The sequence below is a fragment of the Mustela lutreola genome, chromosome 16 (genome assembly GCF_030435805.1).
Source record: "Mustela lutreola isolate mMusLut2 chromosome 16, mMusLut2.pri, whole genome shotgun sequence".
NCBI lineage: Eukaryota > Metazoa > Chordata > Mammalia > Carnivora > Mustelidae > Mustela > Mustela lutreola.
Genome location: NC_081305.1, coordinates 54126515 through 54153243, shown reverse-complemented (window position 1 = coordinate 54153243; position 26729 = coordinate 54126515). Strand labels below are relative to the sequence as shown.

At 48.2% G+C, this 26729-nt stretch overlaps 2 protein-coding genes across 5 annotated transcripts in view; one reads left to right on the top strand and one right to left on the bottom strand.

Annotated features, from left to right (window-relative positions):
* Positions 1 to 427: 427 nt before the first annotated feature.
* On the bottom strand, positions 428 to 17472 carry LOC131817556 (sialic acid-binding Ig-like lectin 6). 2 transcript variants are annotated; one of them, XM_059151058.1, is made up of 11 exons: positions 17386 to 17472; positions 13337 to 13540; positions 7736 to 7868; positions 7292 to 7651; positions 6858 to 7136; positions 6615 to 6662; positions 5860 to 6117; positions 5493 to 5777; positions 4605 to 4701; positions 4189 to 4267; positions 428 to 1576 (listed from the first exon to the last, which is right to left on the bottom strand). In XM_059151058.1, the coding sequence occupies exons 3-11, from the start codon at positions 7767 to 7769 to the stop codon at positions 1397 to 1399; spliced, it is 1620 nt and encodes a 539-aa protein (XP_059007041.1). In that variant the 5' UTR covers positions 7770 to 7868; positions 13337 to 13540; positions 17386 to 17472; the 3' UTR covers positions 428 to 1396. The 2 variants fall into 2 exon arrangements, with proteins under 2 accessions (XP_059007041.1, XP_059007042.1); XM_059151059.1 differs by lacking the exon at positions 5493 to 5777.
* An 89-nt stretch (positions 17473 to 17561) lies between these two features.
* The window catches only part of ZNF175 (zinc finger protein 175), an 18295-nt gene continuing 9127 nt past the window's right edge, over positions 17562 to 26729 (top strand). For 2 of the 3 annotated variants that reach the window (XM_059151042.1, XM_059151041.1), the window contains exons 1-2: positions 17562 to 17708; positions 21823 to 22014. In XM_059151042.1, coding sequence (XP_059007025.1) covers positions 21865 to 22014 — 150 coding nt within the window. In that variant the 5' untranslated portion in view covers positions 17562 to 17708; positions 21823 to 21864. The remainder of the gene's footprint in view (positions 17709 to 21822; positions 22015 to 26729) is intronic. The other variant, XM_059151043.1, reaches the window with a different exon arrangement.

Below are 26729 nucleotides of genomic sequence, written 5' to 3'. Positions count from 1 at the left end.
AGAGAGAGCTAGAGAGAGAGGACAAGCAGGGGTAGTGGCAGGCGGAGGGAGAAGCAGATATCCCGCTGAGGGCGGAGCCTGACTTGGGGCTCAATCCCAGGACCCTGAGATCATGACCTGAGCCAAAGGCAGAAGCTTAACCGATGGAGTCACACAGGTGTCCCAAAACTCTTTTGCTTCTTGCTTTATGATCTAGATAATTCTTTTTTCTTTTTTCTTTTTTTTTTTTTTTTTTTTTTTTTGACACAGAGAGAGAGAGAGATCACAAGTAGGCAGAGAGGCAGGCAGAGAGAGAGGGGAAACAGGCTCCCCGCTGAGCAGAGAGCCCCATCTGGGGCTCGATCCCAGGATCCTAAGATCGTGACCCAAGCCGAAGGCAGAGGCCCAACGCACTGAGCCACCCAGGTACCCCTGATCTGAGTAACTCTTTTTTCTTTTCTTTTTTTTTAAAGATTTTATTTATTTGTCAGAGAGAGAGGGAGAGAGAGCGAGTACAGGCGGACAGAATGGCAGGCAGAGGCAGAGGGAGAAGCAGGCTCCCTGCCGAGCAAGGAGCCCGATGCGGGACTCGATCCCAGGACGCTGGGATCATGACCTGAGCCGAAGGCAGCTGCTTAACCAACTGAGCCACCCAGGCGTCTCCCTTTTTTCTATTTCTTGCATTTATTGCAGTGGAAAGGATCTATGAAATACTGTTTAACAGAAGTGGTAAGGGCAGCCATCCTTCTTGTGTTTGATTCTGGTGGGAAAGTTCTGTGACCTCTGGGACTGGCCCCTCCAGGCCTTCAGAGAAATCGTTAGCAGAAACTTTCTGTTAAAGCATCTAAGAGAAGTCCTGACACACGCATGTGTGCAGAGTTCACAAAAAGCTTTGTGTCAGGACTTAATGACTCATCGATCTTCCGTGATCATCTTGCTAGATGAGGATGACTTCGCTGCTTTGTAGAACAGTAAAGTGAGTCATAAAGTGTGTCCGTGGCGTAGACGGATTGGAATCAGTCTTTTGGACACAAGTCCTAGGATCTTCCACACGTACTAGGAGATTCAAACCATTGCCAAGAAGCCCATTAATTTTAAAATAGTCAAGGCTGAGTGTGATGGGCTGAAAAATTATAAAACTAATATATTGAAGTCCTAAACCCCAGTACTATAGTACTGAGACTGTAGGAGATGGGGTCTTGACAGAGGAAATTCCAGTTAAAATGAGGTCACTATGGTGGGCCTTAATCCAGTACATCTGGTATCCTCAGAAGAAACTTGGGACACAGACTCACACAGAGGGAAGACCAGGTGAGGACAGAGAAAGAAGACGGCCAAGTACAAGCCAAGGAGAGATGCCTCTGCTGACACGTCGATCTCAGCTTCCAGCCTCCAGAACTATGAGAAAAACAGTTCCTCACTTGTGTGTCTTGATCTCTGAGTACTCGGTGTGGATGTCTTTCTGTTCCTGATACTTCGGCTTGGGAAATCTGAGGAGAGCATAGTGGAGCTCCTGTTCCTCTTCTGAAATGGGTCTGGCCTCAGCAGGAGGTGGGGGAGCTGCAGGGATGTCCGTCGACGACTGGTACTGATATGCCTGAGTGGAAGCAAGAGATACTCAGAGCCGGTTAGTAGGGTCTGAGGTAAAGCAGCCAAGGACCAGAAGGGAATTGGCCCTGATGGGACTTTTATCACTTACCCATTCATTTATTTTTAAATGTTTAATAATTAAGATTGGCCAGCCCTTAATTAGTGTTTATATCAATTATGTTACATTCTTTAAAAAAAAAAGTCTGAGAGAGGGTATTATTTATGTATTCATCACACAAATAATAAAACTAAGGCTAAGAGAAATGATACACATTGCCCTAAGGACATACATCTATTTAGGGGGTGCTTGGAAGGTTCAGTCAGTTAAGTCTCTGACTGTTGATATCAGCTCAAGTCTTGATCTCAGGGTAGTGAGTTTAAGCCCCAGGTTGGGCTCCATTCTGGGTGTGGAACATACTTAAAAAAAAAAAAAAAAAGACATACGTCTGTTTAAATGCACCATTGAGCCAACTCAAAATCAGTTCTAACTATAGTACCATCCTTTGTCTGGACAGTGTACGAGCTGTTGTGTGGAGTGACGAACAACACAACAACACAAGTACAGTTCCTGAGATCAGATGGCTTATGATTCTAGGAAAGGCAGTCACTAAACAAATAGAAAACAAATACATTCAGGGGCGCCTGGGTGGCTCAGTGGGTTAAGCCACTGCCTTCGGCTCAGGTCATGATCTCAGGGTCCTGGGATCGAGCCCCACATCGGACTCTCTGCTCAGCAGGGAGCCTGCTTCCTCCTCTCTCTGTGCCTGCCTCTCTGCCTACTTGTGATCTCTCTCTGTCAAATAAATAAATAAAATCTTAAAAAAAAAAAAAAAAGAAAACAAATACGTTCAAAGTTCTACATTTGTGATAGGAGATATTTTGAAATCTAAAACAGGCAGGATTGGCGTATCCAGTTCCCAGGCAGGGGCAAGAAGACCCAGCAGAGGTCAGACCTGGCCATCAAGATGGCAGCCCACCTCTGCTTAGGACCCACAGCACCCTCGGGCTGTGGCAGCATGAAACAGAGGCCCTCACACAGTAGCTCAGCAAAACAAAGAGAAAGAGTTCTCAGATTAAAAGGAAGCAGGTATTTCTTGGGGCTCTGGGAATACAACAGGGGATAAAACAATAGCAACAGCCACAAACCGCCCTTGGGACTCCTCTGCTTAGGAGAGGGAATGATTCTGATTGGAGCATGAGTACTGGGCTTAGTCCATGCCAGGCACTGTGTTAGATACTTTTTGTCACTACTCTAGGATACTCTATGGACTCATAATATTCCCATGTCACCAACATAAAGAGCGGTCAGAGAGGGTGTGTCATTTGCCCAAGGTCATCCAGCTTGTCTATGGGGAAAGATGGGATTTGAATGCAGGAGTCTAGCTCCAGAGTACATGCCTTTGGCCACTATACTGTATGAACTGCAAAAGACATTCCCTTAAAAGAAAAAAATACCGAGAATTTGAAAGTAAAGAAATGGAAGCTGTATTTCCTGATTCCCAACAAGATGGGGATTTAACACACACTAAGGGTCCCATTCCCCAAGGTCAACCAAGGAGAAACAAGACAGGGAATTATGGTAATTAAACTTTAAAAATGATTTTGTGTGTACTTGTTCTGCCAGTTACTGAAAGAAGAGTTTTGAAATCATCAGCTATAATTGCCAATCTGTTCTCCTTGCTGTTCTGTCAGTTTTCATATGTTCATTTTGATTAATAATATATTATTATTATATTATTTGTATTATTGTATTTATATTATTTATTATATTTATATATAATTATATATTATATAATATATAATATATTATAGAATATTATATATAATATAGTATAATATTAATTAATATTATTAATTATAATATGTAATCTAATATAATTTATTATTATTATTATAGGAGGCATACATGTTTAGGATTTTTACATCCAGACAAAGGGAGTAAATATTCCATGATTTCATTTATATGAAGTTCCAGATGGGGCAAAACTAATCCATAGTGATAGAAATCAGTGATTGTCAGAAAGGTCAAGCTGACTGGGCAAGGGAACAAAGGTATTTGGGGACCTGATGGAAATGTTCCACATCTTGACTGGGGACGTGGGCACGGGCGAACCCCTTTGTTAAAATTCATTTCACAGCATACTTAAGATAGGTGCATTATTATGTGTAATGTATACCTCAATGAAGTTGATATCAAACACACACACGGGGGTAGATTTGAAAAATGAAAAGTGGGAGTGATGAGTTGTGAGTTTGGGTTTCCCCAGTCTCTCTACCCTGGGGCCCAAGTCCACTGCTTCCCTAGCACCCAGTGGGTCTGGCACAGACTAAGTTTGGGTCATTGTACTTCTGGGTCATCAACCCCACAAGAAAAAGCGAATATTCCAGGGGAATGTGATACTCTGACATAGGAGCCATAAATATCCCTACAAGCAACTGGGCTATATACTTAGTCCATTAGAAGCAGAAGTATTAGAGCAGTTGAATTAGGAATTTAAAATAACCACAGGTGGAACTCCAGGGAGTATTAGATGTAAATCAGGAAATGCTCAGGCGCCCTTACTGAGGGCTCCTTCCAAAAGCCATTTGCTGGATAGGAGTTCACAGCCTGTCACTCACCCCAGAGCCTGAGTTGCCAGCTGGACTCATATCCGTGCTTTGCACTGGCTGGACTGCTTTCTTCCTGCCGGTCTTCACTCTAAGGGAACAGCCCTGGGTCTTTCAGCTTGGTTATTTGGGGCATGCAGTAGGCAGACCATCCCCTGCACCCCCATGAAGGGCATAGAATGAGGTAGGTGGAGGTGGGTCCGGTCCCCAGGTGCTTGCCCTAACCCAAGAACTGGACCAGGGGCTGGAAGAGACCCCAGGCTTGGCCCAGTTGGGTATGGGTTGATTCATACTACCACTCAGCCTCCTTCCCTGACAGCTGGATTTCCAACCAGTCCAGGTTCCTCTAGCTCAGGCTCTCTGAGATTCCATGAACTTATCCCCTTCCCTCTCCAGGCTTCTCCCTCTATCCCTGGACCCACTCTCACCTGAAGATGAGGCAAAGGCAGAGGGAAAGCAGGGCCATGGTGCCAGCTCCCGCAACTGCTCCTATGACCCCACTGGTCCTGGGTTCCGGTTTATCTGCTGAAAATTTGAGTTGTGTGTAAGCTCCAGCTCCAATACATGGCATGTTCCAACTGGCAACTTCCTTCTCTCCCCACCCTCTGTTAGTATAGCCACTCTCCATCTAGGACTCAGTCATGTGACATTCCACTGCCCAGGGGACCCTGAAGCAGCCCCTTCCCCAGGCCTCAGGACTGAGGATCTTAAACCTCCAGCTGCTCCATTTGGGGTCTTGGTAGCTCTCCCCCACCAGCCCCATCTCTCCGGGGCTGTTATGGGTTGAATTGTGTCCTCCACCAAAGTCATATGCTGAAGTCCTAGCCTTCTGGTATACCCTTCCACCCAGAATCTCAACACGGGATCTTATTTGGAAACAGGGTCTTTACAAAGGTAACCGAGTATTAAAATGGGACTGCTAGGGTAGACCATAACCCAATATGGCTGGTGTCCTCATGAAATGGGGCTGTTTCCACACACACACACACACACACACACACACACACACACACAGGGGGATGACATGTAAGCATGGAGGTAGAGGTTGGGTTGATGCTTCCACAAGCCAAGGAACACTAGATTGTCAGAAAACACCAGAAGCTAGGGGAGAGGCTGGAACAGGTTCTCACAGCCTCAGAAAAAACTGATCTGCAGACACTTTGATCCTAGGCTTCTAGCCTCCAAAACTGGAAGACAGTAAATGTCCATTGTTTAAGCTGTCCAGTTTAAGGTACTTTGTTACAACATCCCTAGAAAATTAATACAAGTGCCAAGTTCTTCTTCCTCCAGGCATCACTCCCCAGCAGACCCCAGACCTGGGAGCAGCAGGACAGCGGCGCTCTGTTTCCCCTGTGCATTCTGGGCCTCGCAGCTGAGTCTGAGGCCGGAGCTCAGCAGCCCACTGAGGCTCAGGGAGCTGTTGGCCCAGGGCCCCGCAGAGCTGGAGGTGACAGTCCAGGAGGTGTTGCTGTGGTTCCCCTCCAGCAGCTCCTCCCCCAGCCGCCAGCGCAGGGTGGGTGCCCACTGGGCTCGGGAGGAGCAGTTACAGCGCAGCCCCTCGCCCTCCCAGGAGCAGGAGGGGCTGAACAGCTGCAGGGGGTCTGCAGGAGGAAGGGGAAGGGTCAGGGGAGCCGCTGCTCCTCAGGGCTCGGGCAGCCTGCTCCCAGGGGTCCCCACACTCACAGACCACAGAGAGATGCAGGGAGATGTGCTGGGAGCCCAGTGGGTTCTGAGCTTGGCAGATGAGGTCTCCTTCCTCCACAGCCCCTACTTGAGACAGGTCCAGGATTGGACTCCTGCAGAGTGGGGTGGCTTTCCAAGTGGGGGACCCCTGGAACCAGCTCAGCTCAGCAGGGGGGTTGCTGTCAGTAACACAGAGCAGCTGCAGAGCCTGGCCCTCTGAGATGAGAACTGATGAGGTGTTTTGCAGAGTCCCCAAGGCTTTGAGGAGAGAAATAGAGAGAGAGAGAGAGAGAGAGAGAGAGAGAGAGACCTGAGTTGTGTGAAGCTGGTGTTTCTCTCCTCTTGCAATGTCCACACTTGCTCTGAGGAGGGAACTAGCAGAGTCCACGCCGAAGGCCTGCAAAGGAGGCTCGGACGATTTCCCTGGAGCTGCTCCAACTGTCCAGCAGATGGAAATCTGAGGACCTGGAACAGGAACATGTTGAACAAAGGCAGGGAAAGGGCCAAAGAGGAGCCTGAAAGCAGGAGGAGGATTTGCCCAAAGAAAGTTGTAGGTGAGCGAACATTAACTTCAGGGAGTCAACGTTGGTGGGGGCTTCTCCCCACCACTCTCCCCATGCCTGAACTTGGTGACTGGCTTCTTGTACGTGTCTCATGCAATTCCTGGCCAGCAGGAGCTCTGAGACCCAATGAGGACTGTCCTGGTAGGGACCCAGTTTCCACCCCAGCCCTGGAGAAAAGTGGTTCTTTCCTACCTATTCTGCTTCCTTGGAAGATCCTGATGGCTGTGTTCTGTGGAGCATCTGGACAGAAGGATGAGGCAGCCTCAGTACTTGCGGTAAGAGATGAGTGGGTACTGGGCCTTCCCCACAGGAGCCACAGAAGCAGGTAAATGGTTCTCTTCCTGCTTAGCTACCAAGACCCCATTGTCAAGCCCTAGCCCAGCTCTGCCCTGGTCTCGCATCTCAGGGACGTGGGCATCCTGGTCCCACACTCACAGGTGACATTGAGCTGGACAGTCCTTTCCACCATCACACCAACTGCAGGGAAATACACTTGGCAGGTGAGGTTGGTGCCATGGTCCTGGGGCCGTGGGGTGAGGGTGAGTACTGAGGAGAAGTGAGTCCTGGTGCCAAGGGAAGTGAGGGCAGCTGACGTCCAGGAGAAGATGGGGGATGTGCCCTGCTCACAGGCCCAGGGCACAGAGCAGGTCAGGTTTCTGGGGTGTCCAGACTCCAGGGTCCCCGGGATGATGATATGAGGTGTGTGGGTCAGGGCTGTGAGGACAGAGAGGATAGATAGGGGCCTCTGGTTATTTTGTTATCCTGTCCCAGTGCTGGGTCATGGCTGTCTCCACCCCTCACCGTCCCCCAAGAGGAAAAGAATGTTCATTTTTCTATCTCTGGGGCCTTCCCCTGGGCCCTTACCATACCTGTCACATTCAGAGAGAACATAGTATCTAGATATGAATATGTGCCCAATTGAAAGAAATAAGTCCCACTGTCCCCCTTGTGGACTTCTGTGATGTCCAGGGAGCAGTTCCCAGTCTGGAGGTCCCCACGGATGAAGAACCGGCCCTGGGTTCTCTCATGCAGCTTCTGGTTTGGTTTGTTGGTGGCCACTGGAGGATCTTGGTTTACATCTGCCCCTTTCTGGAACCAAGACATGTAGGGGCTCATAAAGGAAAGCCAAGGATAGTAAAATTCGCATGGCACGTGGACACATAGGCCCTCCTGCACTGTCATAGACTTCTGGAGTTTCAGCTTGTAGCTCAGAACCTGAGCCACAGACCCTGGAGAGAGAAAGAGGGGAAAATTCATCCCAGAGCTCCAATGCCTCCCCCGAGTGGGGCCCCCTCTCTCCTCAGGCCACTCACCTATCCAGAGCATGAGCAGCAGCCACAGTGGCATCCCTTCCCGATGCCTGGGACAGCCTGCCCTCTGCGGTTCCTCTGATAGAGAAAAGAAGCCACAGGATATGGGAGGGCAGAGGAAGCTTCAACCGGAAGCCTGTGGTAGAAACAAAAAGTCACAAACCTAGAATAGAGAACTTCAGACCCACAGTCAACTGTGAATAACCTTTGAAATAGTCTGGTTCCCTTTCTGTTTGTGACAGGTGGGTGCTGAGGCTTGATGCTGCAAAGGTCTTTCTTAAGTAAGGCAGTGAGGAGGGACGAGAGCCTCCAAGTCCTGCCTCTTGGGCTCCTGCCCAGTTGTCCAACTGAACACCTGTTCCTGGACAGAGAAGTGGTTCTGAACTTGGGTTTGGCTCTTGGCCACTTGAAAATAATATTCACACACACCTAGAACTAATATAACACTGGATGTTTACTATACTAGAATTAAAGGAAAAGGAAAAAGAATCCATACTTGAGAGACAAAAGATGGTGCTTTATTCAAGAAGTTGGCAACCTGGGAAGATGGCAGACTGATGTCTCAAAGAAGGCATAGGAAAAGGAAAGGGAGCTGTGTGCAGAAGAAGCAGGTTAGTCATGTGAGGACATGATCCTGAACAGACTGGCTGACATCCACAGAAGCTCTGTTCAGAGGTGGTCATGCCTTCTCTCTTGGGAAAGTCTGATCCTTCACGCCTCAAGGCTAGTGGTCTGCCAGTCTCAAAGAAAGAAAGTTAGTTCTGCTGCAGATCAAGAGATGTAAGTCAGCATGCAAGGAGAGCATAAGCTTGAAGCAAATTAACCCTTCAGACCTGTTGGAATGCTGTTAGAGTCCCAGCCAGCCAGTCCTCCAGAGGAGAGTCACAGCCTCGGGACTGTCATGGATGTGGCCTGCTAGGGACGGGTGTCAGGATAGCCTACATAGATAGCTTCAGAGGCTTAAAAGAGTCCAGATGAAGCAAGAGAAGCAACACACATCTTCACTTCACACACAACACACACACTTCACATCCATCCATCCATCCAACCATTCATTCACAAAATAACATTTAAAAAAAAAAAAGACAGATTTGAATCAGTCCTGACCTTCAACTAACTCAAGCAGTGGGGGAAGATGACAAATTTGGACTTCATCTGAAGGCAATGAGGAGCCATGGAAGGTTCTTGAGCAGGAAAGAGGCAGGGTCATATCGTTATCAACATGATCCTTCTAAGGCCAGTTGTAGGGAAGAACTGGAAGAGAGAGGCTGGAGGCCCAAAGGCCAGAGAGGAAACTGTTGTGACTTTGGGGAAGGGGAGAACCAAGCCCACGTGGAGACAGCAGCCTTGGTGATGGAAAAAAGAATGGTTTAAGACACTTTCAGGAAGTGAAACTGAAAGAGAGGTGCAGTGGGTGGGGGAGGGACTATTAGAGGGACTCCCAGAGCCCTGACTCTAGTGATGGGGGCTGGAGGTGCCATGGCCAAGAGTAGCGAATGTGCAGGGCTAGGCTGGGAAGAGGAAGTGAAAAAGGTAGCAAAGTTCACCTCAGGGGCAGGTATACCCAGTGTGGGGAGCTGGGGTCCCTGGGCGGAACCGTGGGTACACACATACACACACACAAGCTTAACTGTGGAAATAGGAGTGAGGGAGTGAGGTGGCCTGGCCAGGAAAGTAGCAGGAGAAGATGGTCCTTGGTGACCCTGGTGAGAGTTTTTCCAGGAAGGAGCAGCAGCCAGACCACGAAGAGGGCATTCAACAGGACATCATCAGCCTTCTCCCATTTGACCTCTGACTTCTGCCCTGAGCAGCAGAAACCCCACTTCCATCACTTCCCCAGAACAGAGTGTTTTTCCTACTTGTGCCATTTCCTTGGACAGGGCCCAATACCAAGATTCCTAGACTATTTGGACCAGACAATGACAATATTTTCTATTTCAACTTGGAGGTGGCGGCTAACCCTTTGGGTCTACAGAAGGCTGGTGAAGTGAGACTGTCATGCTTTCTTCTCCTTCCTCATGCCAGGCTTTTAGTCAGGCCTCAAGTCACACAGGTCCTCAGGGACCCAGGTGTCCTGACCAACAACTGTAAGAGACGTTGACCCAGGTGGTGTCAGGAGTTTAGCTAAGGAAGGGGTCTAAGTAGACAGCTCAAGCAGCAATGAGTCAAAATGAGAGTAACAATGAAGCCTTTAATCACATACTATGGTATATTCTGCCGGAGTCTAAATGGGAGAAACCACTGCCTCCTCCCTGTCCCACTTTCCCCAACAGAAAGATGATTGGGTGCTAAAGGAAAAAATATATATGATTCTAGGAGCTCTTGGGGGGCTCAGTTGGTTAAGCATCTGCCTTCGGCTCAGGTCATGATCCCAGGATCCTGGGATCAAGTTCCGCATCAGGCTCCCTGCTCAGTAGGGAGCCTGCTTCTCCCTCCCCCTCTGCCTACCATTCCACCTGCTTGTGCTCTCCCACTCTCTCTCTCTCTCTCTGTCAAATAAATAAAATCTTTAAAAAAAAATATGTGATTCTAACTGTCAAGGGAAAAATTATTCATGACACTCCTTTAGGAAGGGTAGACTGTATTCAGGGCCATTGCAATAGATGCAGAAACCACCATAATGGGGTTTGGCAGCAGGAGAGAGACTGGGCTCAACTCTGAATATAATAAAGAAAAGTGGGAATTTAAATCCAAGGAGCAGGATGAGGGTCAGTGGAGGGAAAATCATTTTGAGGGGTGGGGATGGGGAGGTAGGAGTGGAAAATACTGAGTTCTGAGTCAGAGTGGGGGAAGTGTCTTCAAGTTTTTCTCTTCTTTCCCCCATAAGGAGGCCTCAGTGGAGGAGCCTGAAGACCTCTGCCTGAGGCCCCAGGTAAAGAGGGGTCAGAATGAAGACCTCTAGCCTGTAGATGCAAATATGTGAGGAGAATGACCAGCCAGAAAGGTCTGAGTCCTTGACAGGAGCAACTCTCTTCAGACCTTTTGATGCCCTAGCTGTCAGCAAGTCTGGAGCAGGGAGGGCAGCTTTGCCCCTTGAGGCCTGTCCTCCAAGGAAGGCCTTCATCTGTGCCTGTGACTGGCCTGGAAAATCACATACAGGTTTTAACCAAGGGCCTTCTCAGATGGTACTGTCCACAGAACTACCACCTCCTAAGCAGGTCACCTGATATGTAGTGCTGGTGTCATGACCTTGGGATCTTAAGATATGTATGAGTACTAAGGGATGGGGGGTCTTGGGGCCCAGGGAGGTGAGAAACATCTTACAGAAGCTCCTGGAAAAATGCTCTTTAGATTCTGAAATGACTCTGCCCTACAAGCTATAAGGGTATAGATTTAGTGTATATGGTACAAACTGGGGAAGTCAGCTTTTCCTCTGGAGGAAAAGACTCAGATCCTAGAGTGTGATCTTGGGCACAACCTCTGCAATGGCCTCTCCTTCTATTAGCCTCAGTGCTCTGTACATCTCCCCCACCCTCTAGATAAGGAGATGTGTTCCTGTTTCTGGGGTCCTTCCCTGGGAACCCTTGGCTATTTGTCACATTCAGAGATAGTGTCATATATTGGAAGCCATATTTCTCTACTTTAAAAAAAAAAGATTTTATTTTTAAGTAATCTCTATACCCATTGTGGGACTTGAACCCACAATGTTGAGATCAAGAGTTGCATGCTCCACTGTCTGGGAACAGCCAGGTGTCCCTACATTTCTCTAACCTGAAGTATTTCCACTTCTCTGAATTTTGGTAAATCTGATGCTCAGAGAGCAACTGGGGGCTCTTGGGTCCCAGGGGAGGTCCTCTGTCTTTGGTTTTGTTAGGATCCATGGCCAGAGAAGAATTATGATGTCTCTCACCTGATTCCAAGATCTAAAAGTGGGCATTGATAGGTCAAAGTCAGTCCAGAATGGGATTAGATGCACAGACCCTCCTTCACTGACACTAACTGTAGGATGCAGATGATACCTGCACCAACCTCCAGGGACCATGATAACAAACAGAACGTCTGACTACAGACCCACCCAGACCCCTTCCTCAGACCTCTGTTGCCCTCACATTTGCAGCCACCAAAGCAGTGGCAGCATCTCTGGGCTGCAGAGAATAGAGTCAATTCCCTTAACACTGTCTGGTTAGCCTCTCCCAGCTTGGAGATGGGGGCATCTGAGGGGTGGTAAGACAGCTCTGGATGCTTTCTGGATCAAATGTATGATTTCTGCCCCTAACTTTTCCTTTCAACAGGAAAACCCCTCTCTCCCTCAGGCCACTGCAGGGGAAATGAAAGCTGAGCTCTTATCTCCCTGGACCATGGTAGTGTGGACCTTCCTTCCTCCCACACCCTGGAACACTGCCTCTTAACTTCTGAAGACCAATCCACTTCCCTCAAGAGAGATGTGGAGTTTGAGGGTCCCGAGATAGCTTTTTTGGAGACTCATGAGGATGGAGGAATGGAAGACCAAGACCCTCCTGGGAACAAATCCTCTCTATGTTGGATCTACCCTAGAGACCTCAGGAAGTCATGAGTGAACTCCTGAATTTGTCTGCAGGGAAAGACCCTAAGGACAAAGGCTGGGACTGAGCCTGGAGCTCTGACTCCAGCCCCACACTTGGGTATGCAGCTTGGGTGAGCTGGAACTCATGACTAGGTCTTTACCTCGCCTCACATTTCCTATGAGCTCTGCACATACAGAACATCTCTCCCCTTCTTCTCCACAGTCTTCCAGGTGCTACAATTCCTCTTCTCCATGGAATGATGACTGAATTTCCCTCTCCTCACTTAGACTCTAGATCTCCCACAGATAGTGCTCCATCTCTGAATTCACAGAACTCTTCCTAATCATAGGAAGGTCCCTCAACACTTAAACACTTTGAATGTCTTCCTTTGCTTCCAAAGACAATGCCTTAGTCAGCCTCCTGATATTCCAGTCCTTTCTTTATCTGACAGACACTGAAGTATATATTTTTTTAATTTTTTAAGATTTTGGTTTTTTTTTTATTTATTTGACAGACAGAGATCACAAGTAGGCGAGAGGCAGGCAGAGAGAGAGGAGGAAGCAGGCTCCCTGAAGAGCAGAGAGCCGGATGCGGGGCTTGATCCCAGGACCCTGGGATCATGATGACCTGAGGCAAAGGCAGAGGCTTTAACCCACGGAGCCACCCAGGCACCCCTGATGTATATTTTTAAAAAATCTTTTAGGATCTGGCACATAACTAGGGTCAGTAAAGGATCATGAGACTTGTTCTCCATCTTCCAAGGTTCCATTTGGGTATCAGCAAGAGCCTGAGCAAGAGAAAGAAGGAGAGAGCGTGGAGGAGAGAGGGACAGAGGAAGAAGGAAAGGGAGAGGGAAACCGGAGGGAAAGGGGAAGTGGGGAGGAAGATATCAGCTTTTTTGATAGAGAGGCCCTGGTTGTAAGAAGTGGAGGAGAGAGTAAAGGTTTATCCAGACAGAGAGGGATCTCTGAAGAGATTGGGGGTGGAGTCAACCCTGAGAGGCAAGAAACCAAGTGTATATGAGCAGTCCCACACTGAGGGTATGACCGCACATAAGGCCCTAACTCCCTGGGGTAGTAAGGAGTCTGGGAAGGGCAGAGCTAAACTGGGAGGTACTTACCCTGTTGGTATCTATCCCCAGGACTTCCCGATTCTCCCATCGCGTCTGCCCACAGAGTGAGCGCTCTATCCAGCCAAGACCCCGAAATTAGGCAGTGCCGCTGTCCGTGGTGCTGAAGCAGGATTAGGTACCGAGTTCGGGAATAATTGGGCTGTGCAGAATAGTCTCAGTCCAGGAAAGCCGCTGAGTCAGGACTGGGCCTGCCTAGGAGTGAGAAAACTGGGAAGGAGCCAATCCCTTTCCCACTCCTCCTTCCTCACCCCGCCAGCTAAAGTTGGCTCTGCCAAGCAGTTGAATCAAAGCCCCTAGCAGCCCATCTCTAAACTTAGTGTTATGTTAGAAAAATAAAACCCCATTTATTAAGGTTCCTGAAAGTCTGCCTTCTTGTAACTTAGAACAAAATGCATTTCTCAGGGCGCCTGGGTGGCTCAGTGGGTTAAAGCCTCTGCCTTCGGCCCAGGTCATGATCTCGGGGTCCTGCATCGGGCTCTCTGATCAGCAGGGAGCCTGCTTCCTTCTCTCTATGCCTGCCTCTCTGCCTACTTGCGATTTCTGTCAAGTAAATAAATAATATCTTTTTTAAAAATGCATTTCTCATTGATACGTTAGGTGGGAAGTGGAGATGATTCTTCCAATTCCATCTGAAGCCAACAAGACATTTTCCAAAAGTGCCTTACTCATTTAAATATCCTGATGACACATTAAGACTGCCTGATATGATTGACTTTTCTCACTTTTCTAATTCAAGATTAGAGAAATAATGTTATATTTCTTTATTTTCTATTGATGTGATTATAAACAACTTTCCTCATCTATTTCTGTTTAGTTAACTATAATCCTTCTTGGGACGCCTGAGTGGCTCAGTCGTTAGGCATCTGCCTTCAGCTCAGGTCATGATCCCAGAGTCCTGGGATGGAGTCCTGGGATCAAGCCCTGCATTGAGCCCTGCAGCAGGCTCCCTGCTCTGCAGGAGGCCTGCTTCTCCCTCTCCCACTCCCCCTGCCCATGCTCCCTCTCTCGCTGTGTTTCTCTCTGTCAAATAAATAAAATCTTTTTTTAATAAAAAGATTTTATTTATTATTTGACAGATATCACAAGTGGGCAGAGAGGCAGGCAGAGAGATAGAGGGAGAAGCAGTCTCCCTGCTGAGCAGAGAGCCCAATGTGGGGCTCGATCCCAGGACCCTGAGACCATGACCTGAGCCAAAAGCAGAAGCTTTAACCCACTGAGCCACCCAGGTGCCCTAAATAAATAAAATCTTAAAAAGAGATAAAATATTCATCCTAATTCTAAATAAAAGGGACCTATTTGATGAACGTAGGTGAGGTTCGGTGGTGAGGTCTGGAGCCAAAGACCAAGAAAGAATTCTTGAGACATCTTTGGTGCAAAATGGTGGTTTATTAAAGCACGGGGACAGGACCCTTGGGCAGGAAGAGCTGCTGACCTGGGGTCTATTATATACTTGTAAGTTGGGGTGGGAATTAGGGATGACATAAGTCTCTAAGGAATTTTGGAAGGAAGGTTTAGGACCTTGAGGAGCTAGCTATTGTCTGGGGGAAAGGTTATTCATTACCAGTAATAAAACCTTTTTGTAAGACCCTTTAAATGTTTATCAGTGGGCCACATGCTTGGGAATAATTGCCAACACTATCTTGGAGGTTTAGAGATAAAGTTTCCAAAGGAATTGTTAGAGTAGACTTACAGGATCCTGGTTGGGGGTAGGGGGTGAGTCAGGCTAGGATTGCCCTTTGCCCTTAGCAAAGCCTTAAGGTGGGGGTAGTTGAGTCCCTAGAAGAGAGTCACTCTGCCTGTTTTAAGGGCTTGTCAGTAGGTAAGGAAATTTAATAATTTTTCTTCTACCTCTGTTTCCCACATCATATTCACCCCTGTTTGGGGAATCACAGCTTTGGAAGTTATGTTCTGTGATCTCTTTATTTGCAGCGAAGAAATTTTCTTTGTGTGATAACTCCACTGGTGTAATTTCTGACGTGGAAAAGAAAGGCAAAAGGAAATGTGGATAAAATTAAATTCCTTATAACTTGCAACCCATTGACAAATACTTGAAGTAGGCAGAATATGACATCCCTCTAGAACCCCCAACTGTCTTAAGGTTAATGCCTTCCTAGAGGGGTAAAACAAAACAAAACACCCTTAGCTTGACAACAGTCAGAACTCAAGGATTTTTAAGTCTTCTTTAGCATCTGAAAATCCTTTTGGAAACTTCTTTTGTCTTTACCTCCCCCAACTCCAAAGGATATAATCAATTGCTCCTCAACAATCCCAGTGCAGCTTTTTTGGCCCAAGGGTCCTGTCCTGTGTTTTAATAAAACTACTTTTTTTGTACCAAAAATGTTTCAAGAATTCTTTCTTGACCTTTTGTTCTCCAGCCCCACTTCAAATCACATCAGCTTCTATCTGGACTTCACAAGGAGGGAACTCACATTAGTTCAGTTACACAATGACCTTAAACAATTTTTCTTGGGCATACTACAGGAATCTAATAAATATTTGTTGGATAAATGAACCAGAATATTTTTCTCACATAACAGCACAGTCTTATTATGTAACAGCACTGTTTTAAACATTTTTTAATTTTTTTTAAAAGATCTTATTTGGGGACGCCTGGGTAGCTCAGTTGGTTGGACGACTGCCTTCGGCTCAGGTCATGATCCTGGAGTCCCGGGATCGAGTCCCACATCGGGCTCCCAGCTCCACCGGGAGTCTGCTTCTCTCTCTGACCACCTCCTTGCTCATGTTCTCTCTCACTGCCTCTCTCTCAAATTAAAAAAAAAAAAATCTTATTTTTTTTTTAAAGATTTTTGTTTTATTTGACAGAGATCACAAGTAGGCAGAGAGTCAGGCAGAGAGAGGGAGGGAAGCAGGCTCCCCACTGAGCAGGGAGCCCAATTGGGGCTCGATCCCAGAACCCTGGGGCCATGACCTGAGCTGAAGGCAGAGGCTTTAACCCACTGAGCCACCCAGGCACTCCTGTTTTAAACATTTTGCCTATGATAATTTAATTATTTAATCCTCACAACTTCTTGAAACAGGAAATTGAAGTACAGAGAGGTTAACTAACTTGCCCAAACTTGAACATCTTGCTTTAAACCCAGGTTGTCCAGCTCTAGAATCTTTGTGTTTAACCATTATATCTGATGTAGGAAAGATGTTAGGGTTGGAAGCCGATGGCCAACAAATTCTTGAGACGTCTTTGGTGCAAAAAGGTGGTTTTATTTATTAAATAATAAAAAAGGTGGTTTAATTTATTAAAGCACAGGGACAGGACCCATGGGCAGAAAGACTTGCACTGGGGTCATGAGGAGTGGCCCATTATGTACCTTCAGGTTGGAAGGGGGTTAGGGATAACCTATGTCTCCCAGGTATTTTGGAAGCAAGGTTTCCAGGACCTTGAGGGGGCTAGCTATTGTTGGGAAAAGGTAATTTATTACCGTCTAATAAACCTTAGTCATGAGACCCTTTAAATGTGTATCAATGGGCCATATGCTTGGGGATGATTGCCGACACGAATCTTGGGGGGTTTAGAGATAAAGGAAATTTCTAAAGGAATTTTTATATGTTCAAGTAGACTTACAGTGGGGGGCGCGGGGGCATTTTCAAGCTAGGATTGCCTTTTCGCCTTAGCAGAATATTAACATCAGGCAGTTGAATCCCTAGAGGAATGCCACTCTGCTTGTTTCAAGGATTTATAAGTGGGCTGTAGATAGTAAAGAAATTTATTAACTTTTCTTCTCCCTTTGTTTCCCGCATTATACCTACTGCACTAAACGGCTGCAGAACTTACAAAACTACTTCAACACTGGGTCTGGCTTTATCTCTTCTTCTCTCACCTGCAGAGCACTGGGGAGTGGCTCCTATCAGTCGTGAAGGGCCAATCCCTGTGTTTGGTCTGAGGATTGACAGCAACCCCTGCCAGGCTGAGCAGGACCCTGGAGAGGCAAGCCCACAGCCTACCCAGTCCCCAGAGCCTGCGGTTGGAGCTACTTCCGGGGGAGTCTGGTGATAGAGAGGGGTTTGTCGGCCAGACTCACCACACGCTGAGATCCCATTGACTTTTCCGTGCAAGGTGAGTTTGGTAGGAAAGAAGGGATAGACTATCTGGGTCCAATAAGATGCCATGATGACTATGGGCAGTGTATCGCTTCACAGTTTTTACCGAGCATGCGCACCGCTCATTCCCGGTCGCGCTAATAAATGCGCCTGGAAATCTAACCCAGACCGGAAGTGGCTCGGCGCGGCCATTTCGGTTGGGTAGTTAACTGGTTCTGACCTGTCACCCGTGTGGGAGGCCCAAGTATTTCCGGACATTAGCCGTGGAGATCCTTTGGGGTCCGTGAGGGGAACTCGGCTTAGGGTGAGTGTGAGGGGCTGAGGGGAGGAATGACGAGGGTCTGCGGAGTGAGTGACGGGGCCTCAGTGAAGCGGGGCTGTGGGATGAGGGGCGTTTTCTAATCCCAGTTGGGTGATTGGCTCGGTTATTTTCAGGCTTTGCGTATTTCCTGTATATGTGTGAAGTATTCTGGGAATTTAAACTCCAAGTGTTTTGTTTTTTTGGGTTTTTTTTAAGAATTTTTTTTAGGGGCGCCCTTTGGCTCAGGTCATGATCCCAGCATCCTGGGATCGAGTCCCACATCGGGCTCCCTGCTTGTCGGGAAGCGGGCTTCTCCCTCTCCCACTGCTCCTACTTGTGTTCCCTCTCTCGCTGTGAAATAAGTAAAATCTTTTAAAAAAAGATTTTAGAGAGAGAGCAGGGACAGGGGGAAGAGGGAGAAAGAGACTCGAGGCTGAACAGGGAGCCCAGTGCGGGGCTCCATCCCAGGACCTTGAGTTGAGATAGTCATGAAGTCCCAGAACCTAAGTCAGGTTCGGTGGGGTGAGGAGGTTCGGAGCCCACGACTAAAGAAAGAATTCTTAAGACGTCATTGGTGCAAAATGGTGGTTTATTAAAGCACGGGGACAGGACCCGTGGGCAGGAAGAGCTGCTGCCCCCGGTTGTGAGGGTGGGCATGTTATATACCCCACGGTTGGGGGGAGGTGGTGAAGGGATGGGAGGTTTCAACAGAGTTCTCACATTTTAGGGAGGGCCTACAAGGTGCCGGGGGTTGTCCTTGCCCTTATGGCCTGATCAATGTCGTCCTTAGGTCAGGCATTAACATCAAGATAATTGGGAGATTCTTGGTGGGGCATTATGATCCTGCTATCATTTACATTCCCTTCTACCCCAGTCTCTTCCAGTTTATGGTGGGAGGGGGACATTAGGGCTTCAGGAACCAAGAGTTATTTGCCTCTGGAAATTTGTGCTATTGATAAGGTAACCTCCCTGTTTAGGTCTCTAGGACATCTTGTAGGGCAAGGGAGATTCCTGCTCTGCAGGATTGCGATCCCTGCAAGTTAACTATTTATCGTTTTATGGCAGTCAGGGGTGCCTGAGGAATGCTACACATATGGAGGGGAGCGGGTGAAGAGGGGGTGCAAGGCGCCAGCTTTTGCTTTGTCCTCAGCCAGCCTCCTGCTCCCTCATCAATAGGACCCAAGCGGGAGGCAGACGCTCAACCGACTGGCCACCCAGGCGCCCCCCAAGTGTGTTTTAATACCACGTTTTGCATTGTTGGCCCTTGAAACTTGCTCACTTGAGGACAGCGAACATGATTCTGGAGCTGGCCTTAGTAGGTGGCACTGGGGACATCTGGGGAGTGACTCTGGAGGCGGTGATTGACTGGGAGCAGGAGCTTCAGGGATTGGAGGACCTTGAGGGTCCCGTTGTAACATCGTGGAGCAGTGTTTTGGGGACCTGCAGAAATCAGAGTGCGGTGCTAAGGGTAGGGTATGGGAGCCAAAGGACTGCCGGTCTGAATGGTCAGTTATGGGGGTTTCTGAGGCCCTTCCTTAGCGCCCTGTGGACATGGTGAGGGTCAGTAGTGGTCAGCAGTTGAAGAGATGGATGATGGTTTCCTGTTGGGCTGCGTTAATTGCAACCCCATTGATGAGGGAGCAGGAGGCTGGCTGAGGACAAAGCAAAAGCTGGCGCCTTGCACCCCCTCTTCACCCTTTCCCCTCCATAAGTGTAGCATCCCTCAGGCAGCCCTGACTGCCATGAACAATAAGCAAATAGTTAACTTGCAGAGCTCACAATCCTGCTAGACAGGAGTCTCCCTTGGCTTACAAATGTCCTAAATCTCACTAACAAAGACGATTGATAGCAGGATTGTGAGACCCCACCAAAAAGCCTCCCAACTATCTTAATGTTAATGGCTGGTCTAAAGACAACATTGATCCAGCTGCAAGGGCAAGGCCTCCGGCAGGCCTGGAACATCCTGGCACCTTGTAGGCCCTCTTTAGCATATGAAAACTCCACTGACACCTCCCTGCCCCTCACCTTCCCCCAATAGCAGGGCATATAACATGCCTACCCTCACAACCCGGGGCAACCGCATCTCTGCCTGCCCACTGGCCCTGTCCCCGTGCTCTAATAAACCACCTTTTTGCACCAGAGACGTCTTAAGAATTCTTTCTTTAGCCATCGGCTCCGAACCTCACCCCACCGAACCCCACCTAGGTTCAAGAACTTCATCACCATGTTGGGGATTACTTGGGGTCCTGTGGAAATCACACTCCCTGGGAAACACTTAACTGGCAGCCAGCGTAGCCTGGTTATGTGGGTGACAGGGAGGCATTTATGACCTTGTGGCAGTCCTGTGTTCCACTCCTTGGGGATATCTGGAGGTCAGTGCTGTCAGTGACTGCCTTTGATGTGCGGTTGGGAGGCAGTTCATTACGTACAGTCAAGACACGTAAGGGTTCTGGGGTTCTGGTGAGGAGGGAGCTGAAGACAAGCTGAGGACAAAGCAGAAGCTGATCCCTTCAATCTCCTCCCACTCCTCAGTCCTGGGTGAGACTGGTGGGACCTTCCAGGAATCTCCCATCTTTTGTTAAATACCTTGTTAGAAGGGGAAAACAACCTTAACCTGACAAAGGCAAGGCCTCCAGTATCTTGTAGGTCCTCTTTAGCATATGAAAGTTCTACTGAAACCTCCCTTTTTCCTCACCTCCCCCAACCCCATCGTTGGGACCTCGGCTTTTTCTGCCCCTGGGTCCTGTCCCCATGCTTTAATAAATGGACCAGTTTGCACCAAAGATGTCTCAAGAATTCTTTCTTGGTAGTCGTCTCCAGACTCCACCTCACTTACATTCTAAAACTTCCATCACTGGTGCTTGTCTGCAGGCTTTCCAGGTGAAGGGGGTTGAGGACAGGAAATTTAAGTTTCAGCTTTGTTATGGCGCTCCTGGCTGGTCAGTCTGTTGAGTGTGTGATTCCATGTGGGGGCTGTAAGTTCGAGCCCCACCTTGGGTTTAGAGATTACTTAAAAATAAAATATTTAAGAAAGAAAAAAAAGAGAGAAGTCTGGGCTGTCTGGGATGGGCACTGAAATGTCCAGAAGCTTGCACGGACATATCAGCCGGACCACCTTGGATCCTCACCTCTCTGAAGGCAACAGGAAATGGGAATGGTGTGTATGGAAGTTGACCACGTAGGGGATCACGTGGGATAGGGTCAGCTGTGTGTAGTTTGGAACAAGGCAGAGGAAGGACTGATTCTCTTTTCTTCCCTCTGCAGACTGACCACAAGGCAAAGCCTGACAGCTTCAGTTTCCTCATCCACAAAATGGGCATAATAGCGATCATAATGTTTAGTGGGCAGGGTTATATGGAAATTAAACAGGTGTTCATGCCAGGTAGGTGCTGCAGGCTTAATGAGACTCATCACATGTCAGTGTCCCGATGCCTGCGATAAAAACTGGCTTTCTCGATTTGGAAACTGCATTTAAAGTAATACTTGCCTATTCCCAAGCCCAGAAGGTGTCAGAGCTACAGTTAAACCTTCATGTAGTCCAAACTCTGTGTTTTGTTTAGTTTTTTCCAAGATTTTATTTATTTGACAGAGCACAAGTAGGCAGAGAGAGAGAGGAGGAAGCATGCTCCCTGCTTAGCAGAGAACCCGATGTGGGACTCGATCCCAGAACCCTGAGATCATGACCTGAGCTGAAAACAGAGGCTTAACCCACTGAGCCACCCAGGCGCCCCTAAGATTTGTTTATTAGAGAACACGAGTGCGGGGAGAGCCAGAGGAGGGAGGGAGAATCCCAAAGCAGACTCCCCACTGAAAGCGGAGCCTGATGTGGGTTCGATCCCAGGACCCTTAGATCATGACCTGAGCTGAAATCAAGAGTCAGCCACTTAACTGAGCCATCCAGGCGCCCCAGAACTCTCTATTTTACCCTGATTCGTAACCAGTTGGGTTCCATAGGGTCTAGAACAGTGATCCTTCCCTAAGGACCCTCAAAAATACTTGTGTGGAGCAAATGTTAGAAGAGCAACCATGTGAGCATTGCCTTTCCAGAACTTCCTGGTGGATTTATGGAGCTCATGGGTCGGACCATATCACTGAGCCTGCGGGTCTCTCTTCACAGCCCAGCCAGACACTCCGCAGCAGCTCTGATCGAAGCCTCCAGATGCCCACCGAGCTTCGAGATCCCAGGAAAAGTGGAGTTGTTGGCAAGAGAACCCGAGAAGTGAAGCCCAGGGGAGACATGCCCGCTGACGAGAATGTGCCCCAAAGGTCCCAGGTCCTGGGTCCACAGGAGCAGAATGGGCCATGTGAGGTAAACAGGAATGGCGCCAGGGACGGTTCTCCACAATTTGAGGGCAGACACAGGAAGCAGTGGGCTCTGGACTGTTGCTGAGACTGTGTGCCCCTCCTCCTGAGAGGGGACCATGGGGGCTTATGTCCCCTCATCACAGGCCTTCTGTACAGATCGGTAGAAGAGCGTATGTTGTAGAGGGCTGGTTCTGGGGCAAAGGAAGAAGAAAAGGGAGCCCCTGATCCGGGTGGGAAGCCCCAGCCACTGGCAAAGAAATGCAGATTCCTTCCTGCCCTGCTGGGAAGCGCCTTCATCCACCACTGGGTCTTTGCATTGTTCTCAGCTGGTCTCAGTCTGATTTCTTACCTGCTTGTTGGTGGTTGGCTCTTTTCCATCTGTCCTCATGTTTATAGAATCCTAAGATACTAGAGCAAAAACGGACTTTTAAGGACATGTATGGTTTTTCCTATTTTAAAAGATGAATACAAATGCCGGAGAGGGGTGTTTCCAAATTGCCCACAGATAAAATATTTGATATTGGGGAAAGAGGAAAGTAAGACACAGACCCCCACAGAAGGAAGACTGTGTGAGGACACAGTCAGAAGTCCATGTACAAGCCAAGGAGAGACCACAGAAGGTCCTTCTGTGGGGGTCTGTGTCTTACTTTCCTTTTCCTGTAAGTATCCCTGGTCATACTGGATTAGGGCCCAGCCTTCTGACCTCATTTTAACTTAGTTACCTCTTCAAAGACAGCATCCCCAAATACTGGCACATTTTGAGGTACTAGGGCTTCGGACTTCAACATGAGAATTTTGGGGGGTGGGGAGATACAGTTAAGCCTGTAAAGAGTGACAGAAAATTACATTGTAGGAAAATGCCTCTTGTGTTGCATTGCTGTGGGTTGAAGTATTAAGAGTGTGATTGAAAGCATTTCAAGTGGCTGTTAGGATACAGGTTACTTCAGGGCACCTGGGTGGCTCAGTGGGTTAAGCCTCTGCCTTCGGCTCAGGTCATGATCTCAGAGTCCTGGGATCCAGCCCAACATCGGGCTCCCTGCTCAGTGGGGAGCCTGCTTCCCCTTTTTCTCTGCTTGCCTCTCTGCCTACTTGTGATCTTGATCTCTCTCTCTGTCAAATAAATAAATAATTTAAAAAAAATTTTTTTAAGTTTTATTTATTTGACAGAGTTCACAAGTAGGCAGAGAGGGAGGCAGAGAGAGAGGGAGAAAGCAGGCTCCCTGCTGAGCAGAGAGACCAATGTGGGGCTCCATCCCAGGACCCTGAGATCGTGACCTGAGCTGAAGGCAGAGGCTTTAACCTGATGAAGTCCCAGAACCTAAGTCAGGTTCGGTGGGGTGAGGTTCGGAGCTGACGACTAAAGAAAGAATTCTTAAGACATCTTTGGTGCAAAATGGTGGTTTATTAAAGCACGGGGACAGGACCCGTGGGCAGGAAGAGCTGCTGCCCCGAGTTGTGAGGAGTGGCTGGTTATATACACAGGAGTTGGGTAGGTGAGGACAAAGGGTTGTTCAGAAGGGCTATTGGGATAAAGAAGACTGTCAGGATATGGAAGGCCTGGTTACTATCAAGCCAAGGCCACTTTCCCTCTGATGAGGCACTAACATAAAGACAATTGGGAGTCTCCTGGTGGAATGTTACATTCCTGCTATCAAGCGTCCTTGTTAGTGAGATTTAGGTCTTAAAAGAAATTTAACTTTATTTACTTTTCCTTCTACCTCCATCTCCTTCGGTTTTTTTATGGAGGGGAGGGTGACGTTAGGGCTTGAGGAACTGAGTTATGTATCTTTGGAAATTGGGCTATTGATAAGGCAACTTCTTTGTTGTAAATCTCAAGGACATTTGTAAACCAAGAGAGACTCCTGCCTTGCAGGACTGTGATCTCTGCAAGATAACCATTTGCTCTTCTTTTAGGGCAGTCAGGGGTGCCTGTGAAATGTCACACATATTACCAAGGGGAGTGGGTGGAGAGGGGGTGCAAGGTGCCAGCCCCTGCTCCGTTCTCAGCCAGCCTCCTGCTCCCTCATCAAACCCACTGAGCCACCCAGGCGCCCCAATAAAATTTTTTTAAAAAGGGTATGGGTTACTTCATAGTAGCACATTCCCTTTGATACAATGAAAATAATCTTGCCTGCTTGCCATTTTGCCGTTTCTTTTTCTTTTTCTTTTTTAGATTTTATTTATTTATTTGACAGACAGAGATCACAAGTAGGCAAAGAGAAAGGGGGAAGCAGGCTCCCTGCTTAGCAGAGAGCCCAATGCGGGGCTCGATCCCAGGACCCTGGGATCCTGACCCAAGCTGAAGGCAGAGGCTTTAACCCACTGAGCTACCCAGGTACCCCTCATTTTGCCATTTCAATAGATAACCCTTTTGCTAATTCATATTTTTTGGTCAGCTTGTAAATAAAAACAGCTGCCTTTGCAAACCGTGCCCTGTGGCAGAGAATCAAAATGGGCCTGACTCGAGCTTGATAGAGCAGGAAGGTGTAACCTAGTTCACTGTCCTCCGTAAGAGCATGTGTTCCAGCTCAAAAAAAAAAAAAAAAAAAACCAAAACAGCTAACAGCTGTCAAGATTGTCTTTCTCGGGGCACCTGGGTGGCTCAGTGGGTTAAGCTGCTGCCTTCGGCTCAGGTCATGATCTCGAGTCCCGGGATCGGCAGGGAGCCTGCTTCCTCCTCTCTCTCTCTCTGCCTGCCTCTCTGCCTACTTGTGATCTCTCTCGGTCAAATAAATAAAAAAATCTTTAAAAAAAAAAAGATTGTCTCTCTCCTCAGTGGCAGTGAATTTTTACCCTATTAATGAAATATGGGGCTGTTTACCTCCCAATCCTTTAATTACACTCTTACACAGCTATGTGACACTGAGGTTTATGAGAAACCTCTGTATTTGGTTTTCAGCATCCAGGGCTCCTGGCTCACAGCTCCCCAGATCTTTGGAATTTCCTGAGCTATAATTAGTAAGAGGGGCATCTTTTGTCCCCGTTTTAGCTTTTGTTCTCAGTTCCTGGCAGCAGGGGGTCTGGGGAGGAAGCTTTAGAGCCTGGGAGGTGTGAAGTGCGTGTCTTGTTATTCATAACAAGGCCATTTCCACCACAACTGGGTTTATGTAAATGAGCTGGATTTTGGAAATCCCCTAAGGGTGGTGGTTCCCGACCCAATGGTTAGAGGGTTGGGACTGGAGTCCCACCTCTTCACCGCTGGGGAGAGGAGAGGGTCTGGAGTGAATCAGTTACCAAAGGCTCAGGATTTCCTCAGTTGCGACTGTGTGGTAAAGCCTCCATAAACATCCAGTGGGTTTGGGAAGCTGCCAGGTTGGTGAGCACATGGAGGTGTCCTGGAAGTGGTTCACCCGGAGGGGGCATGGGAACGCCTATGTACCTTGCCCCATGCACCCCTTCATCTGGCTCTTGATACGTATCTTTTACTATCTTTTTCTAATAAACTGCTGATCCCAGTGAGTAAATGAGTTTCCTTAATTCTTTGAGCTGCTCTAGCATATTAATTGAGCCCAAGAAGGGGGTCGTGGGAACCTCTAATTTAAGCAAGTCAGAGGTACAGGTGACACAGCCTGGTCTTGTGACTGGCCCCCGTAGCGGTGGGGCAGTCCTAAAGGGCTAAGCCCTCGCCTGTAAAAGCTGTCGCCACCTCCAGGTGGATGGGGTCAGTTGAGTTGAATTGAAGGCCGCATTGCTGTTGGAGACCTGCTTGGCGAGGGGGAGGGGGCATACCTCCTTCCACACATGTATTGGCTTTTGGTCCAGAACCAAAAAAAGCTACCTCAGCTGGAGTTTTGAGTGAGCGCTCTTTCATACCCTCCCAGCCCCTCGGAACTAGCGTGCTTTTCAAGCCCACCCTTCCAGGATGGGGATCAGCTATTGGTCAGATCGGTGTTCCCTGTCGTAAAGGAAAACCACTTCTGCACGTCTCCTTTACACACACAGAAAACCGCGTTTCTGATACTTCCAGTCACCAAACCCAATGTAAGGGCCTATTTAGCCAGAGCGGCCCCACCTCCGTTGAACAGCCATTTGGTTGTTTATGCAGTAAAACTTAAATTGACCCTGTCCCCCCTCCAGGGGAACTTATTTAAAAGCAAGTCCGGGAAACCGGTTCCAGGCAACAGCCCAAATACAAGCGTGGGTCAGGTCAGATGGAGATATTCAATCAGTGGGGGCCTTACTGTCTCCTAGCTACCAAGGTGATGGGCTAGTTTCCATAGCTACTGTGGGGTGAATTATAATTCAGTTAGCCACCTGTGTGTGGCCAGGCCCAACCACATGGCCTTTGTCTGTGGTTAGTCAGTCTGGAAAGTAGGGAGGGGTCGTCCTCTCTGTAAGGGGCGGCCCCAACCCGTCTGTTTGACGGTCGGTCTGATTCTTGATGCTTGGCACGAAATAAAGCTTTGCTTGACCTTCGCTTTGTATCAGTCTTGCTCCTTTTGTTGGGTCCATGGTCAAAGGAGCGAGACTGATCCAAAGTGAAGGTCAAGCAAAGCTTTATTTCATGCCAAGCATTGAGAATCAAACTGACCGGCCAGTCTCTTACGAAGAGGCAACCTCTCCCAGCCTCACAGACTAACTTTTTTATAGAGCAGAGGCCATGTGGTTGAGCCTGGCCACACACAGGTGACCAACTGAATTACAATTCACCCTATAGTAGCTATTCGAACTAGCCTATCACTCTGGTCAGAATTGGTGCCCAAAAGGCAGGGCCCACAT